General features: G+C 43.9%; 1 protein-coding gene across 2 annotated transcripts in view; it reads right to left on the bottom strand.

Moving 5' to 3' along the window:
• Positions 1 to 15,367, bottom strand: part of DMTN (dematin actin binding protein) — a 41,017-nt gene that overhangs the window by 13,522 nt on the left and 12,128 nt on the right. For both annotated transcript variants that reach the window (XM_054997838.1, XM_054997837.1), the window contains exons 2-5: positions 7,871 to 7,929; positions 5,866 to 5,914; positions 1,083 to 1,154; positions 297 to 452 (exon numbers count right to left, since the gene is read on the bottom strand). In XM_054997838.1, coding sequence (XP_054853813.1) covers positions 297 to 452; positions 1,083 to 1,154; positions 5,866 to 5,883 — 246 coding nt within the window. In that variant the 5' untranslated portion in view covers positions 5,884 to 5,914; positions 7,871 to 7,929. The remainder of the gene's footprint in view (positions 1 to 296; positions 453 to 1,082; positions 1,155 to 5,865; positions 5,915 to 7,870; positions 7,930 to 15,367) is intronic.

Genomic DNA, 15,367 nt, shown 5'->3' with positions numbered 1-15,367 from the left:
TTATTCTAAGATGCACAGAGTACCAATCAGCCAATAAATGACTCTTGTGATGGCTGAGAAAGCAAAACAAAAAAAATTAGCAATGTGATATCCTCAAAATATTAACAGGTCAGAACAGCAGAAGGAGACCACAGCAGCTATGAAGCATCTTTAGCCAAGATAAGATCCTTCCCAAACAATTTTTTAAAACATTATTTCCTCAAAAATCCCATTGGAATGAATGGAGCTGGTTCAAAGAAGGCTCTCCCCATCCCACATTGCTCACATATGTCAATAAAGAATTTCCCCTTCCTCACCTCTCTGCTCCTTGGCCTCTCCACATGGTCCAGGAGAGAGTAGGTAAAGTGGGGCTCATAGATCATCAAGTCCGGACGCTCTATGTCCAGGATTGCTTTGTCCTTAGGGATTGCTGCCAAGTCCTTGTATGCCAGGACTTCATTGTCCATTTTGGCCTGGGGAAATGAGCAAGTCAGACAGGCCAAAAATTGATGCCCATAGTGTCTATGGCATAAGTTGCATGAATCAAACAAACTCCTGTTTAGAAAGCTATAATTTCTTTATGGCATTACTTGCAGGAGCTCAAGGCAGAATACATGGCTCTATATTCCCCTTTGGATCCTCAGAACAGCCTTGTGAAGTAAGTCAGGCTGAGGGTCTGTGACTGGCTCAGGTGAATGAAGGGGAATATAAGCCCTCATTTCTCAGTCCAAAACTCTCTCCTTTACTCCTCTGGCTCTCAGGATGAATGTGTGCACCCTTCACAAACACTATGGATTCCCTTCCTCCCCCCACACAAGTAGGATCATGTTCATTGGTGGATATCCTAGGGGGCCGAGGCATTGTGGGAAGGGCTGTCTGCAGCATTTATGGGAACATGCAGGGGCATGTTGTTATCTTGAAAAAGGGGCCTGTGCATCTGATGATCTCCCACTTGTTAAGCTCCCTTCTCGTAGGAACAGGAGTTCAAGAACATCAAGAGCATGGCAAGCACAAAGGTGTTCTGTTGGATGTTGCATGGTGATGGGGATGCAACAAAACGGGATTGGTCATTTCCTTGTTGTGGAGATCAGAATGGTACTCACCACAATGCTGGAAGGTGACCCTGGGACACTGGATCCCCGGGATGAACCGACACTCCCCGGGGAAGTCAATTGCTGCAGAAGATAAAGGGGACACACTTTGGTCAAAAGGACTTTGATTCGTAGTGAAGACAACCTCAGCTAAGGAGAAATGCAGGGCAGATGGAGTCAGGCCTTGCAGTGGGGGGGGGGGGGGAGCTGCAATGTGGCAAGGGACCGAAAGCATCGCTCAAGGTCCTGGGCATTTCATTTGGAAAGTTTCCATGGGCTCTGTTTCATGGGCTCAAATCTGTCAGAGACACAAAGTGGTCTAGAGACATGATCTACATGGATTCAGATGGAAGCAAATGACGTCACTGCAAGTCATGCAATTCTATTGCTTTTGCTACAACAGACTAACACAGCTGTTCTTCTCAGAAGAGGGGTGCCACAGGCATTTCCCATAAACATCCAGTCCAAACTGTGGCATTTAAAGAATAGGAGTCTACATCCCCATCTGCAATGTTGCTCCCTCCTCCACACATTTCCCTAGTACAGGAATATGCGGTGCATACACGTGAGGGTGGGTGTAGCTTAGTAACCAAAAGACTTCAGTTTAGATTTTGTCTCTGTTAAGTGGTATCAGGGCACACGAGCGAATGTGTAGTTCTGTGATTCTTGTAAGGGACGTTTTCTCTTCTTACAAGATTCAGTGGCTGAGACTGAGAGATTTGTGTGGGATATCTGTGTTACCCCTCGGGCTGTTTTCTTGCCTCAAATCCTGCCCCCTCCCTGCGGCTTTTACCCCTAGTGGGTAAGAGACATTGGACTCCTTTTTTTTTCTAGCAGGCATAAAAGCAGTTTGGTAGAGGGGATTTTCAGTGGGAATATGGTCCAAGGGGAAATGTGCCCCCCCCCTTCAAACTGAAGCTTGGCAGCTGCGTTTCATAAAATAGCTACAGTCCATTAAAGGAAGTTGTCTTGGGTTGTTTCTATACTATTGCTTTCCCACAATTCTGATGCTTTTATGAAGCAGGTCCCCCCACCGCCACACATCTTCACAGCATCCTGGTTCTTCTATGTACCACCTGGGTTTTCCTCAACTTTTCCTGCTTTACTATAATGTTTCCTCTCATCTGGCTTTTGTTCCATTAAACTGGCTTTATGCTGCTGGTAGGTTTTCAAAGAAATTCCTCTCTGCTATGCTGTTCACTAGTTTTATACAGCTAAATGGTTTTTGGTGGAATTTTTTCCCTTCTATTTTTTTTATCTTGTTTTATGTATTGTTCATGTTGCTGTAGTGGTGTTTGAATTGTTTTAAGATTCTATTGTATATAGATAAGTTCTTGTTTATAATGTTATTATCATCCAACTTGCGAATCAAATATTAAGGATACAAGATATAAATATTTCAAATAAATACATCAATGAAAAGCCATTCCCCCCCGCCCAACAAACAGAATTACATGTAACGTAGTTCAGCCAAGCCACTCTTTACTTCAGTTCCTCTCTGCAGCATAGAGGAAACAGGACTGACCTACCTTGCCAAACTGTTGTAAGGACTACTGAGGTTATGTATGCTGAGTGTGCAAATAAATAATAGTAATTGGGTAAGATGCAGAGGGCTGGTGCAGTGTGTCCATAACAGTAACCAATCCATGACCACTAGGTAACCTTATCTTCTCAGTGTCCAGCATATGTGTAGAGGACTTAGGGAAAATCACAGAAGCACTTTAATGATCATTCAGGAATCTCCTTCTATTTTGGTTAATGCACATTACCACCCTTCAGAAACTATGCTTCTCCCACATCTGTGTGCAGGTGACACACAAAATGCAGGAATAGGATTGTAAATCCACATTCCTGCATTACCATCAATTGATTAAAAATAAAAGTAAATGCACATTTAAAACTGCATTTCTGTCTTTCACATGCACAAATATCAACAGTGGGAGGCTCAAAAATGCTTTAATTGGAATGCATGAGATCTGACATATCTAGAAATCCTCCCAGGAGACAGGAACTGGACAGGACCAGACTTTATCTTGTTCAGCCTGGAGAGGCTTACATTCCAACAAGGACTTCCTTTCAGCAGAGTCAGGAAGCTCCCTCTTGGTATCTCAAACATACACATGCAGTGGAAGCTGCTGCGAGGATGGGGGTGGCTGTGACATTTTCTGGACCCTTCCTTTTTGTTGTGGCCCTTCCAACTGTGTCACAAAGACCTCTAGGTTTTTATACTGACTAGCAAAGATATTTCCTGTTATCCAGAGAGGAAGAGGAACTGGAACCAACTCAGAACCACTAAGTAGCTTTTGAGTTTCACTTGGTGGAAAACCCATTTGTAATATGTTCTACTCTAGGTTTAGGCATTTAATTTGGTTTAATTAATACACTCTGGGAATATACATTAAAATGCAATGATATAAAAAGGATTGTATTTTAAGTATTTTAGGCTGTCTGTATGAACAAGAACATATCTGAATGATCAAATACACACTAAAAAAAAACATAAAAGAGGAATCATAACAATGTTCCTTTGTCTTAAGGTCACAAAATGCCTTGTGTCCTTTAGATGATCACCAACCTCCACTTCAGTGCAACTCCTTAAAGACTAACAAATGCACTGCAAGAGAAACTTTTTTGCCATCTCTCTGCCAACTGAATGCAGGATTTCATGCATCAAACCAAGCAGGCTCTGATTCCCAAAAAATTCCTCCGTACTTAAGGTGATCTCTTTTTATCTTAGCTGCAGCAGGTGAACTCAGCTAGCTCTCAATAATTTTCTATTTTAACATCATTTCTTTTTTACACACAATGTTCCTTCATGTCCTTTTACATCAGTGTAACCCTTGCCACCCAACTAACAGCACTCCAGTTTTAATCTGGTACTGGATAAGTGGCTGGCCTTGTTCTCCAAGAGAACTCATGGTGCACTTGCAGCCCTCCCACAGATGTTTAAATTAAGTGAAGAATGCTAACAATAGCTGTCACATCCTCATCCTCCAGTCTTCTATAGCAGGCATTGATTCACTCCTCCAGCTGGGCTTGGGTTCTTTTTCTTTCCTTTGTTTTTAGGTGATGATTAATCTTGCTTCAATTATCAAGTTCCTTGCAAATCTCCCTGCAAATCTCTATGCTTTCTCTTTATACCGTCCCAGATATAGGCTTTAACAGAAACTCTGGAGGGGCTACTGGAAATTAATAACCTATGATTTTTTCGTGGGTGGACAACATTCTCCCAACATTTAAAAAATGTATCTGCAGTACCACAGACGTAATAAATCTGTTTTCTTCCCAACCTCAACAAGTCTGTAACCACCTGGCTGATATCACATCTGCAGGTTCTCCAGGGCCTCTCACTAAAAGCGAAGGGTGACAGTGTTGTCACTCACCTCTCCTTAGATTTGTCCCAGATTTTAAAAATAACTGGTCATATCTTCCATAACAATATTTGGGGAGATTGGACTTGACATCATTTAGCATTTCTTAGCTTGTAGCAGGCGATCAACTGGATTCTTGAAACTTACTTGGAGATGGCTTACAGTCACATAGTCAGCCTTTGGTGGAAAAGTTAGCACTTTTGAAATTGTCTGACTTGTACAATCTTTCAATTATTGTCTGTGTTTTTAAACACTATATTCCATTTTGCTTTATGTGTATTAATTTTTTTCTACTGAGGATAAAGTATTAAAGTGGCAGGATAAATTTCTTAACTGAATTTTAATATCTTAGCCAAGTAACTCAATATGCTCCACTTCCAACACCCCTACCCATATATGACCTGACAATATAAATTTTCCATTTGTCTAGTGCCCTGTAATCCTTCAAATGCTCATTTAAATGTTTTTCTGTGTGTGTAAAGGGCTGCCAAGTCACAGCTGACTTATGATGACCCGATAGGGTTTCCAAGGCAAAAGATGAACAGAGGTGTTTTGCTATTGCTTGCTTCTGCATAGCAATCCTGGACTTTCTCAGTGGTCTCCCATCCAAGTACCAAATAAGGATGACCCTGCTTAACTTCTGAGATCTGATGAGATCCAACTAGACTGGGCTATCCAGCCCAAGGTAAATGTTTTGCTAACTGTATGCAATGTTCATCCTTTCTTCCATAGAAGATATAAATATTCTTCCCTTCCTTTATCATTTGCATTGGGTTAGAACTTTCAATATTGCTTGAGATTTGTAGTATATAATCTTTCTTTTGTTTGTCAAAAGGACAAGCTTGCCAACATAACCTTCAGTCTGCCAGGATGGTTTAAATCCGGACTAGATCTTTTCTTGCTGGTTGCCCATCCTTTCCTTGGAGCCCTCTGGAGTGCTTCAAGTATACCCAGACAATACATCTTGACTTGCTCTTCTAAGGAGAAGCTGGCCAATGCTATCTTGATGTGACCTGAACACAATGGTTGGATGCCATGTAAATTCCACCCCCCCACACACACCACCAATGGATCTGATTTAATTTGTGTTTATTATTTCAGTAACACGCTTTGCATTTAAGAGCTATAAGGCCTTTGCATTTCCCTGATGAAAGAATTTTATTCTATTTTAATAGATTTGATCTATCACCTGTTTTCCACCTTCAAATATCTTTCTAATCCCACTTAGAATTGCTTATAACATTAATTCCACTTTCCCGCTTAATTAGCACTTGTATTGATTCCGCTTTCCACAATCCATAGAATTTTTTTTCAGTTTCAAACCATCCCATAAGGAATGTCATGGGCAAAGGAATGCACTGAGGCAAAGTAAGCCTTCTAAACACTAAAATGGGTTTCCAGGCTAAGCCCCTCTACCCAGTTACCTTCTGTAACTTTTCCATTCAGCTTGAAGCTTCAGCTGATTCACGAGCCCTGTGGGGGAGAAAGAGACAGGAGAAGATCAGACTGGTGCTTGGGGGGGTCTGTGAGCAGCCAAGGGGGAGGAAAAGAAAAGGCAAATGCTTGGGGTCAATCTCCTCTGGAGCATCCAGAAGTTTTCTCCTTCCCTCCACTTGCCTGAGAGTCTCTGGCAGAGCTGGATTTATGCACAAGGGCCTCAGATTATGAAAGGCCTCTAAATACAAATAAATAAATGAATAAAAATAAATTGCTAAGATTACTAAATTGTCTTTTGTGGGGAGTGTGTGCTATGGGACCTCCACATGTCTTAAGATGGCCTTGTTCTCTAGAAAACTGCCTCTTCTCCTGGAGGCCCTCCTCTTGAAGTGGGCTGCTGCTTCTGAGTTTTACTTGCCTAGTGATAAAATGGGAACAACAGTGGTTCATCCCATGGGATTATTGTACGGGCAACCAGGAGAAAGCTGAAAGGATTTTGTATATTAAACATGCTAGATAAATGATTAATGAGTCCTATAGCCCCCTACCCACCCACTGCAGGCTGCTGCCATCTGGAAAATGGTGCATTCCTGACCATGATGAATATTTAAACTGGCACCTCAAGGATTGCTGTGGATTGTTTTTGCAACATATCAAGGGGAAAAAAGAGTTTTCTGGGCATCCCTACAGCAGCTAGGTTCTCTGGTTGCAGGGGGTAGTGGTTATATTTTTCCCCATTTACCAGATGGTTTCCTTTTTTCAAGCCCTTTGGCTTCTTTGCCTAATCATGTTTTCAAAATATTATTTATTTACATAGTTCCTTAGGGGATAGGGGTGGGGACTGTCCTTTTTTGGTTCTGTTACTCCAAAATGAACCATAATTGTTAATGGCACTGCACAGACAAATCAAACCAAGAATGATGCAGGCACCTCCTCTTTCTAATTCAAACATACCAACTAACTTTGACAATAAAATTACATTTTAAAAAAAAACCCTAAAGGATTAGTGCATTGGCAGAAATTTAAAAGGAATGTTATTAATGGTAACCACATACCTGGGTTGAGAGGAAGGTGAGGGAGGCACTACTTCACACACTACGGTGTTGGCAGCACTGAACACTGTCAAGGGAAGGGCATCTTGGCACTGCCTACTGGAAACTTGCCCAATCACACTGAAGGGAAACCCTCTATGGATTGTACCACTGGCTGGAACACCAAGGGTGATACTCCGTGCTAGGCAGATGGGAAGTTTTGTTCTTGAGAGCTTGTCCCCACATACAAGGCACCATTAACCACATCCTAGTGGATCTGTCCTGCTGCTCTTAGCTACATCGCTTGGACATTAGATGCCAAGGATTTCTTGAGACCCCTAACTACTTCCTAACATGGGATAAGAAGGAGCTCCCTAGTGGCTCCTTTGGGATGGATGCGGGGGCGGGGGATGACACATCAGGGCTGGTTCTCCGTTTAAACCATCCAAGCCACTGCATGACATGGTACAGTGAGGAAGGCACATGAATGTACCACAGGGACTCAGCTTGCTCCCTGCCCTAAGTGAAATGGGAGGTGACTAGCATCCTCTCCTAGGATCATATTGTACTTGAGTCCAGGACATGACTTTGTAAGGTTGCCAGCAGGTAGCAGTACAGGACCAGGAAGTTATGGGTGTCATGGGATGACAAAGTATCTTGACCTAGTCCTGGGAAACACGAATGATGAAGGTAGTGCCCAGTTTGTCCTTACACACCTTCTATTCACTCTGGATGCCTCAGATTGAAGAAACTGCTGCCTTTGTGGACTTTGTCCTCCCTGTACAGACAGGGCTCTGGTGAACATGAGAGGCACCATAATAGGCACATTCGTGGTTGCCTGTGCAGAGGGTCTTGGAAGGAATGGGTGAGTGGGGGGCTGGTCAGATCTCTGATTTGTGGAGATGAAACTTGGGTGCAAAGGGCAACCACCTAGAAGCCCCAAATGCGGTGTGCCTATTACCTGTTCATCTGACTTCCACATCCCTCTGGGCTGGCTGGAATTTGGATCAGGAACTCCTTCTGAAAAGAGAAACAGGACAACTGAACGTCTCCCATCCTAGCCACATGAAATCCTCCCAACTATCCCCTTTCCTACTCTCTCTGACCCACTTCATAATCTGCAAGCAAACAGCTGCAGTTCGGGCCCCCAGAACTGCTGTCCAAGGAGGAAAGGTCTTTAGGGCTATGATCTATAGTAGCTATCATCCATGTGGCACTTGCTGCCCCGCTCTGGTTCCTTCTGCTCTCATTTTCAGGTTCCCTTCTTTTGTTCTCTTCCACATTCACATTCCTTCCTTTTCTACTCTTTCTCATGTTTACCATTCCTTCCTCTTCTCCCCTTTCTCTCATGAGTTTCTCTGTCCTCACTCTGTGCAGACTTCAAGGCGTGCCAAAGCAGTCAGGAGGATGGAGAGACTGTGGCTGTGGCAACAGGACTGGCTGGGGGTGGGGATGAGGAAGCTCCATTCGCCCCCAGCGAAGTCCAGCCAGTAACTGCAGTTTAAAGGATAACAGGCCTTGAGCATGCAGCACGGGGCATATATTTGCTTGAAAGTCACAGGTGTATCATGAACAGAAAAAAAGGAGGGGTGGGAGCTTTGCTGCAAACAGTTAACAGAAAATATGAGAAAAGCCAGAACTGCAAGTAAAGAGAAAGATTTATATTCCATAGTCTTAGTCAGGGAAACCCACTCCATCCTAGCATCTATCCCATCCACAATACCACAAACACACACATCAAATAAAATTCATTGCATACATCTTTCTGGATTCCACTACACTGGCTTCAACTTGATTTTTATTTACTTTATTTATACTCTGCTTCTGTCCACAATGGAGACCCAAAGCAGCTCACATCGTTCTCTATTTTATCCTAACAACAATCCTGTGAGGTAGGTTAGGCTGAGAGTATGTGACGGCCCAAGGTCACCCAGCAAGCTTCTATGGCAGATGGGGGATTCAAACCTCCCAAATCCTAGCCCGACATTATAGTTGTACACCATGCCAGCTACTGTTGCTTGGGACACCCTGCTGGACTTCCCAGCCCTAGGTGGTAAGTAAGGTCTCCCATCATTTATTTGAGCTGGATAAATGCTATTAAAGCCCAGGTAGTAACATTATTATAGGAAGGTTTTCATAGTCCTCTCCATGAAACAAAACCTTCCACTATCTCCTTGGCTATTTTGTTTAATGTACACTTTGTTTTTAAAATATATGAGGAGGGTTAGGCTCAGGGCTGTCAATGACAGCCATTTTGTGGAAGCAGCTTTCAAAAAATTCCCCAAATGCCCACAGACTCAACAAGGTTGGGGACCCCAGAACTAAAGTAAACAAAAAATGTCATATCTGGGATAAGCAGAGAGTCAGACGTGTTTGTCACAAGGAGAGAAAATCTCTTCAGATACTATTGGGAACTTCCCTATGGCTGTGTTGTATTTAGGCAATGAGAGTCAGACAGCCACAGCAGGCCACAGACTGCTCTGGACATAATTGTCATGCGACTCTGAAGACAGTCTCAGCACAGCAAGAAGTTCAAGGCTTCTAGAAACCAACACATACACCTTGCCAACACAATGACTGCGCCTGCCATTGCACCGTTTGTAGTCTGGATCCTGTAAATTTGTTTTGAGTAGGAGTACCTGCACCCATGTTTGCCTTACACCAGAATCTGCACTAATTTAAGGGCTTCTCTTCTTGACGTAGCTTTTCCACAGAAGTGGCCAGCTCCTTTTACAGACACTAATGTATAGATTCACCAGCATTGTTTCACTGTTGTTGTTTCTTCCCTTCTTTTTTAAAAACCAAAAAAGTGGCCAGCTGTGTGTCAGGGTACATTAAAATCGATAAATTTGGGATTATGAAGGGGGCAAAACCCCTTTGCGCTCCCATCAACATCCATGGATGGCTCCCCTCAGTAGGCAGCCCCACCTGCTTCTTATACTCATCAACAGCAAGAAAAAAAGAATGAATGAGTGGAATGCCTCAAAGGTACAAAGCTACCAAGCATTTACCACCCTCACATACTAAGTTTATGTAACAAAATTATACAATACTTCAAATCATCCCTGTTTACAAGGAAGGATTCTTCTCCCAACAGATGCAAAAAATGAGAGGTCACTATTCTCAGCTGAGCACTGAATTTTTGTGTTCCACTGGGCTTTGCAATTTACAGTTAGTTTTCTGTGCCTGTGTGGCTGTATTAAACAGGAATGGGTCCTTCCAAACTTACTCATAGCATATGGCAGATTCAATGGGACTGGGTGTCCTGGCTGGCTAAAAGAGTGGATGTAGCAAAGGTGCTCTTGCCATTGAAGAAGTGACCAAAGATCGGCGTGTATACCTATTTCAGGGCTTATTGTTAAAAATTATTTTAAAAGGTTGCTGAAATGACAACACATATAAAATACAGTGTTATTAAAAGGAGCATGGCCCAACAATCTGATTCAGTAATTTGACCTCCAGCTGAGCACAGCAACTCAGCAGCCACCTGGAATTCAAAGTTCAAGAGCAGCTCCTGGTTGAAATGAAGAGCTTTCCTCAGGGACAAAGATGATTTATCCCCTGTTGCTACAGGTAAACAGATTTGTCAAGATTTCTCCAGCTTCTAGGAACTTAAACATTGTTCTGTATTACTGGCAGAATCAGGAAGGTTTTTGTGGGGAGTGGCATTTGGGTTGTGATTTAATAGGATTGTTATTGGAGTAGCTTGTTATTGCTTACATTTCAGGATATGATGGTAGCGTTTGGTGGTTTTGCCTCACACATCCATTGGGTTGTCAAAGATGAATAAAGCAAAGCAACTTCAAAACATGGAAGGCAGGGGTGTGGGCCTGAGGCTCATCCCTCAAGAAGAGCTAACAAACATCTCTTTTTATTTCAGACTCAGTGAAGAGGCTCAGGTGACAGACCTATATCAACAGCTCAGCTAGGAGGCCACAGCCCTAATGAGCAACCAAGCCATGGGCTGAAGAGAGGCCTCTTCCTTTTCCCTTCTCTTCTTGTCTGTAGTTAGCAGTTCTAACATTTACCTAAACTCAGCTTCAGAAGAAAGTGTAATCAAAAATAAGCAAATAACAACCAACTGAAAGGGCAGAATACCTAACTAAGTTATTTTAGAAAAGGAAAAAGGAACTAAGGAAATAATTTTTGAGGGCACAGGAAAAACTATAGGAACTGAACCAAGAAGTGTGTTTCAGCATACACCTGCCTCAAACGAAACCCTCTCCCATTATGATCCACAATGGAAGTCTCCGTGCCACATGAAGATCAGTTTGTTTCCTGCTTTCTTTTCTTTATACCCCACTTTCCCCCACAGTGGTGACCCGAAGTGGCTCACAACAGTCTCCCCGTCTCCATTTTATCCTCACGACTACCCCGTTGAGCAGGTTAGGCTGAGAGTGTGTGATGGGCCCAAGATCACCCAGCAAGCTTCTATGGCAGAGTGAGGAATAAAACCTGAGTCCCCCAGATCCTAATCTATCATGCTAGCTGCTACACCAAACTGAGCTGGTGAGAGCTCTGAACAGTCCTTCTTGGAAGTGGCACCACATCTTTGGAATATGCTTCCAAGAGAGGTCTGCCTGACTGCATTGCTCTAGTATTTTGTTTGTGGTTTTTTATTAACTACTTATTAGTTTTGATTTTGTCTTTATGTTCCAGTGGGTAATATCTATAATTGTCAGGAAATATATAGAGAAGAGTACCGCCATTACCAAATGGATTCCTGTCTGGTGTTCTGTTGCAGATGCAAACTTCAGGCATTTGTTTAATACAAAAGCAATGGAGCAGGGGAAAAAAAGGAAGTTTCCTCAGTCAGAGCTTCAAAAATCCAGCTTAGCCTCACACACCCCTTGTCTGCCATCAAGGCAGGTTCGGTCCACCTCTCGCCTGCTGCTCCCTGACCTGCCCCCACACCCACATCTGCATGACCTGATGCTTCAGCCCCCTCCTGTCCCTCCCACCTGACTTTGTTTTCACAGACATTAATGTTAACTGAATTATGAGACACACACACCCCTCCCCAGCAGTCCTTGGAAAATGTTGCTGTTTCTTTGCCAGGCAGTTAGTCCTACCTTCCATGCTCTGAAATTGTCCACTACTATTCCTAAAGTTCTCACACCAACTGCTCATTTAGACAGCTAAGCCTAAGGAAGTCTACTCAGAATCCTACTTAGGTGTATTCAGTGGGATTTACTTCCAGGAGAGCATGCTTGGGATCGCGCTGTCTCTTCCACAGAGCCTAGAGGCACTGGTTATTTGCAGTGAAAGCCCCTATGGCAGCCAAAAAACTTGACATGTGGATTGCGGCCTGGGCTTTCATAGGCAAGTCTGTTTCATCCACTGCATGGAGATGTTTTGCCTCCTCCTCTTTTTGACAAGTCCCATTTGGAAACAAATCAAATCTGGCACCTTTCCTAGTGTCAAATTCTAGAGCCATAGCAATACTAGGAATGTTGATGGAAACCAATCAAGAATCCTGTGGTACCTTAAAGACAAACAGGTTTATGATGGCACATGCTTTCATGGATTTCATGAATGTCACCCTTGATAAAAAGCAGGTTCTTCTGGTTCACAAATCTGTCAGTCTTTAAGGTTATGTTGGTTGTTTTCTTGCAACACAATTAGTGTGCCTATCATTTTGGATAATGGCCTTGAAAATCTGTTGAAGCAAAGAGCTTTGAGAAAGAGAGAGGATAACATTACAAAGTTCTTTTGCATCTCCCCCCTCCCTATGCCTCAGTTGCTCCATGTCCCAATCCTTGGGCCTCAATGGAGTTCTTTGCTGGACCTTGATGGGCGGGAGTTGTGAATAAGTACGTTGCAGCTTGGAATCCCCCGCAGATGATGCCAGGACAGGCATATTCCATTCATCTGTGCCTGAAAGCCTTGTCTGTGTGCAGTTGTAGAGCAGGCAGGGAGCATGAAGGGCAGTGGATAAGGCTGCATTGTGCACACTGGAAGGCCAAGCACTGAACCCTGGCGGCACAGGATCCATGAGCTCAGAATTTCCAGTGTCTGCGCTGCTCGCAAAGCCAAGGCTGGACTGTGGGGAAAGGGTGGGCATGTCACACCTCTTTTTGTCCTCAAACCGGGCTCCTTCTGGGGCAGCTCCTCCTGGGGAACCTCAGGATCCAGCTACTGCTTGCTGCAGATTTGCCAGCTCGTTTTGTTCAAAAGGTAAGGCTGCTACGGGGGCCACATTAATGCCAAGGGAGACTGCTGACATTCCTCGCCTTAGACACTGAAGTGTCACGGGCTGGCCATTTCCCTTCCTTGCAGTCACAGCACGCAGGTGGCTTCTCCAAGCCGCAGCGATGCTTTTGTGAGTGGCCACCCCAACATTCCGAACCATCACAAGCCCCGCATGGGCAGGAACGATCCCTCTTTGGTTCACTCTGCACCCAAACAGACTAAGATGATGAGCACAGACAGGCTACCAGCACCTCACCCTCAACCAGCCAGTCAGTCCACTCCACACAACCTCCACCACCTCCAATGCCAGGCTGCTTCTTTGAGAACTTTCTTGCCTGAGATGGAGCCAGAGGGAGCTCTTGGAGCCACTGGGGGTAACAGTCTGAATCCTACAGCGGTTTGCCATAATAAACATGCCCAATTTAATTTATTTATCCAGATACATACCCAAGGCTTTCTACTTTAAAAAAATACAGTACTTAAAGCTCTTAGTGAAAGGAAGACAAAGCTAAGAGGGAGATTTTGAAGTAGAAATGAAAGGAGGAGAGAGGAAGGGGGATACAGGAAACTAAAAGGAAGTGCTGAGGAAATGAAAGGGATCTTCCAAAATGGCTTACAGGCCGGTCCAAATAAACCGCTCTCAAAGTCCAGGTGTCACTTTACTGCAATCTGAATGCTCCTACTACAGCTGCCCCTTGTGACCCTAACTACTCTCTCCAGCTTTGTAGGGCAACTGGACAGGGCCTACAATCTAACACCCACTGCCTGTTTCTCACCAGGAGGGCAATTGCTTCCAGCTTGTCACTGTGAGCTCACACACCCGTGCTCATCCCTGGCTGGCAACACCGGGGAGGGGGTGACTCACATGTGTCAAAGCTGTTCCTTTCCACTCACATCACTGCAAAAACAATTCTCTTTCTTTCTTTTTGCATATGCTGGTGAGAATAATTTCCAAGTGAGATTTGTAAATGTTTATTTATTTTTACTTGATTTATACCCCACCTTTCCCCAGGGGGGATTCAAGGCAGTTCACTTTGTTCTAGTCTTCTCCATTTTATCCTCACAATGACCCTGTGAGGAATGTTAGGCTGAGATCATGTGACTGGCCCAAAGTCACCCGGTGAGCTTCCATGGCAGACTGAGGATTTGCATCTGGGTCTCCCAGATCCTAGTTTGACATTGTCACCTCTGCACCACACCGGTTCTCATGCTTTGCCTTTGCAGAGGGTCCCCCCCCATTATTTTTAATAATGGCATAATGAACCTAACAACAATGTCCTTCTGCTCTGTACATTGGACAAACCAGCCAACCTCTACGCAAAAGAATAAATGGACACAAATCTGACATTAGAAATGGAAACGTCCAAAAACCAGTGGGAGAACACTTCAATCTACCAGGACATTCCACCAAAGACTTAAAGGTCGCTGTGGTTCAACAGAAACCTTTCAAAAACAAAATCCAACAGGAGGCTGCTGAATTGGAATTCATATGCAAATTTGACGCTGTCAGGCTGGGACTGAATAGAGACTATGAATGGTTATCACATTATCACAGGTAACAGATTTCCTTTACAGCGGCGTGGTCTGGGGGAGCCCAGTGACGCCTGGTGTGGGCTTTCGGGGACCACAGTTCTCTTTGTCAGATGCATCTGGCAGGGAGAGCTGTGGTTATCGAGGGCTTATACTACATAGAAATTGGATGCTTTTACTGCTGCAAACTAACACGGCAAACTGACTCCACACCAAAAGGAGATGTTTACATTTACTAGCAAAGGAATGTTTTGGTTGCCTCCCCCCTAATTGCATCTTGTCCCTCCTCTCCTTCTCTCCCTTCTCCCCCCTCCTCTTCTGTATTTGACCAGTTTGTAACATGCATCTGACGAAGAGAACTTGATTCTCGAAAGCTTATGCTGCAATAAAATTGGTTAGTCTTAAAGGTGCTACTGGACTCTTTTTGATTTTGCTACTACAGTCTAACACGGCTAACTCCTCTGGATCTTTGATAATGAACCTAAGTGAGTGATAGAGCAAGATCCAGGTCCAATAGCACCTTAAAGACCAACTAGATTTCCAAGGCATGAGAGCCAAAGCTCCCTTGGTCAGCTTCTGGATCTTGCTCTTTGACTTCAGACCAACATGGCTGCCCTCCTGAAGCAAATGAGTATTGTAAGGGGAAAAAAATATAAAATACTGGTTCTGCGCCCAAGGAACTTTACAAGCAAACTATCAGCAGGGGCTAAGGGAGGGGATCGAAAGGGTGAGGAGA

Source organism: Eublepharis macularius, chromosome 14, assembly GCF_028583425.1.
Source record: "Eublepharis macularius isolate TG4126 chromosome 14, MPM_Emac_v1.0, whole genome shotgun sequence".
NCBI lineage: Eukaryota > Metazoa > Chordata > Lepidosauria > Squamata > Eublepharidae > Eublepharis > Eublepharis macularius.
This window is presented reverse-complemented; position numbering and strand designations above follow the sequence as displayed.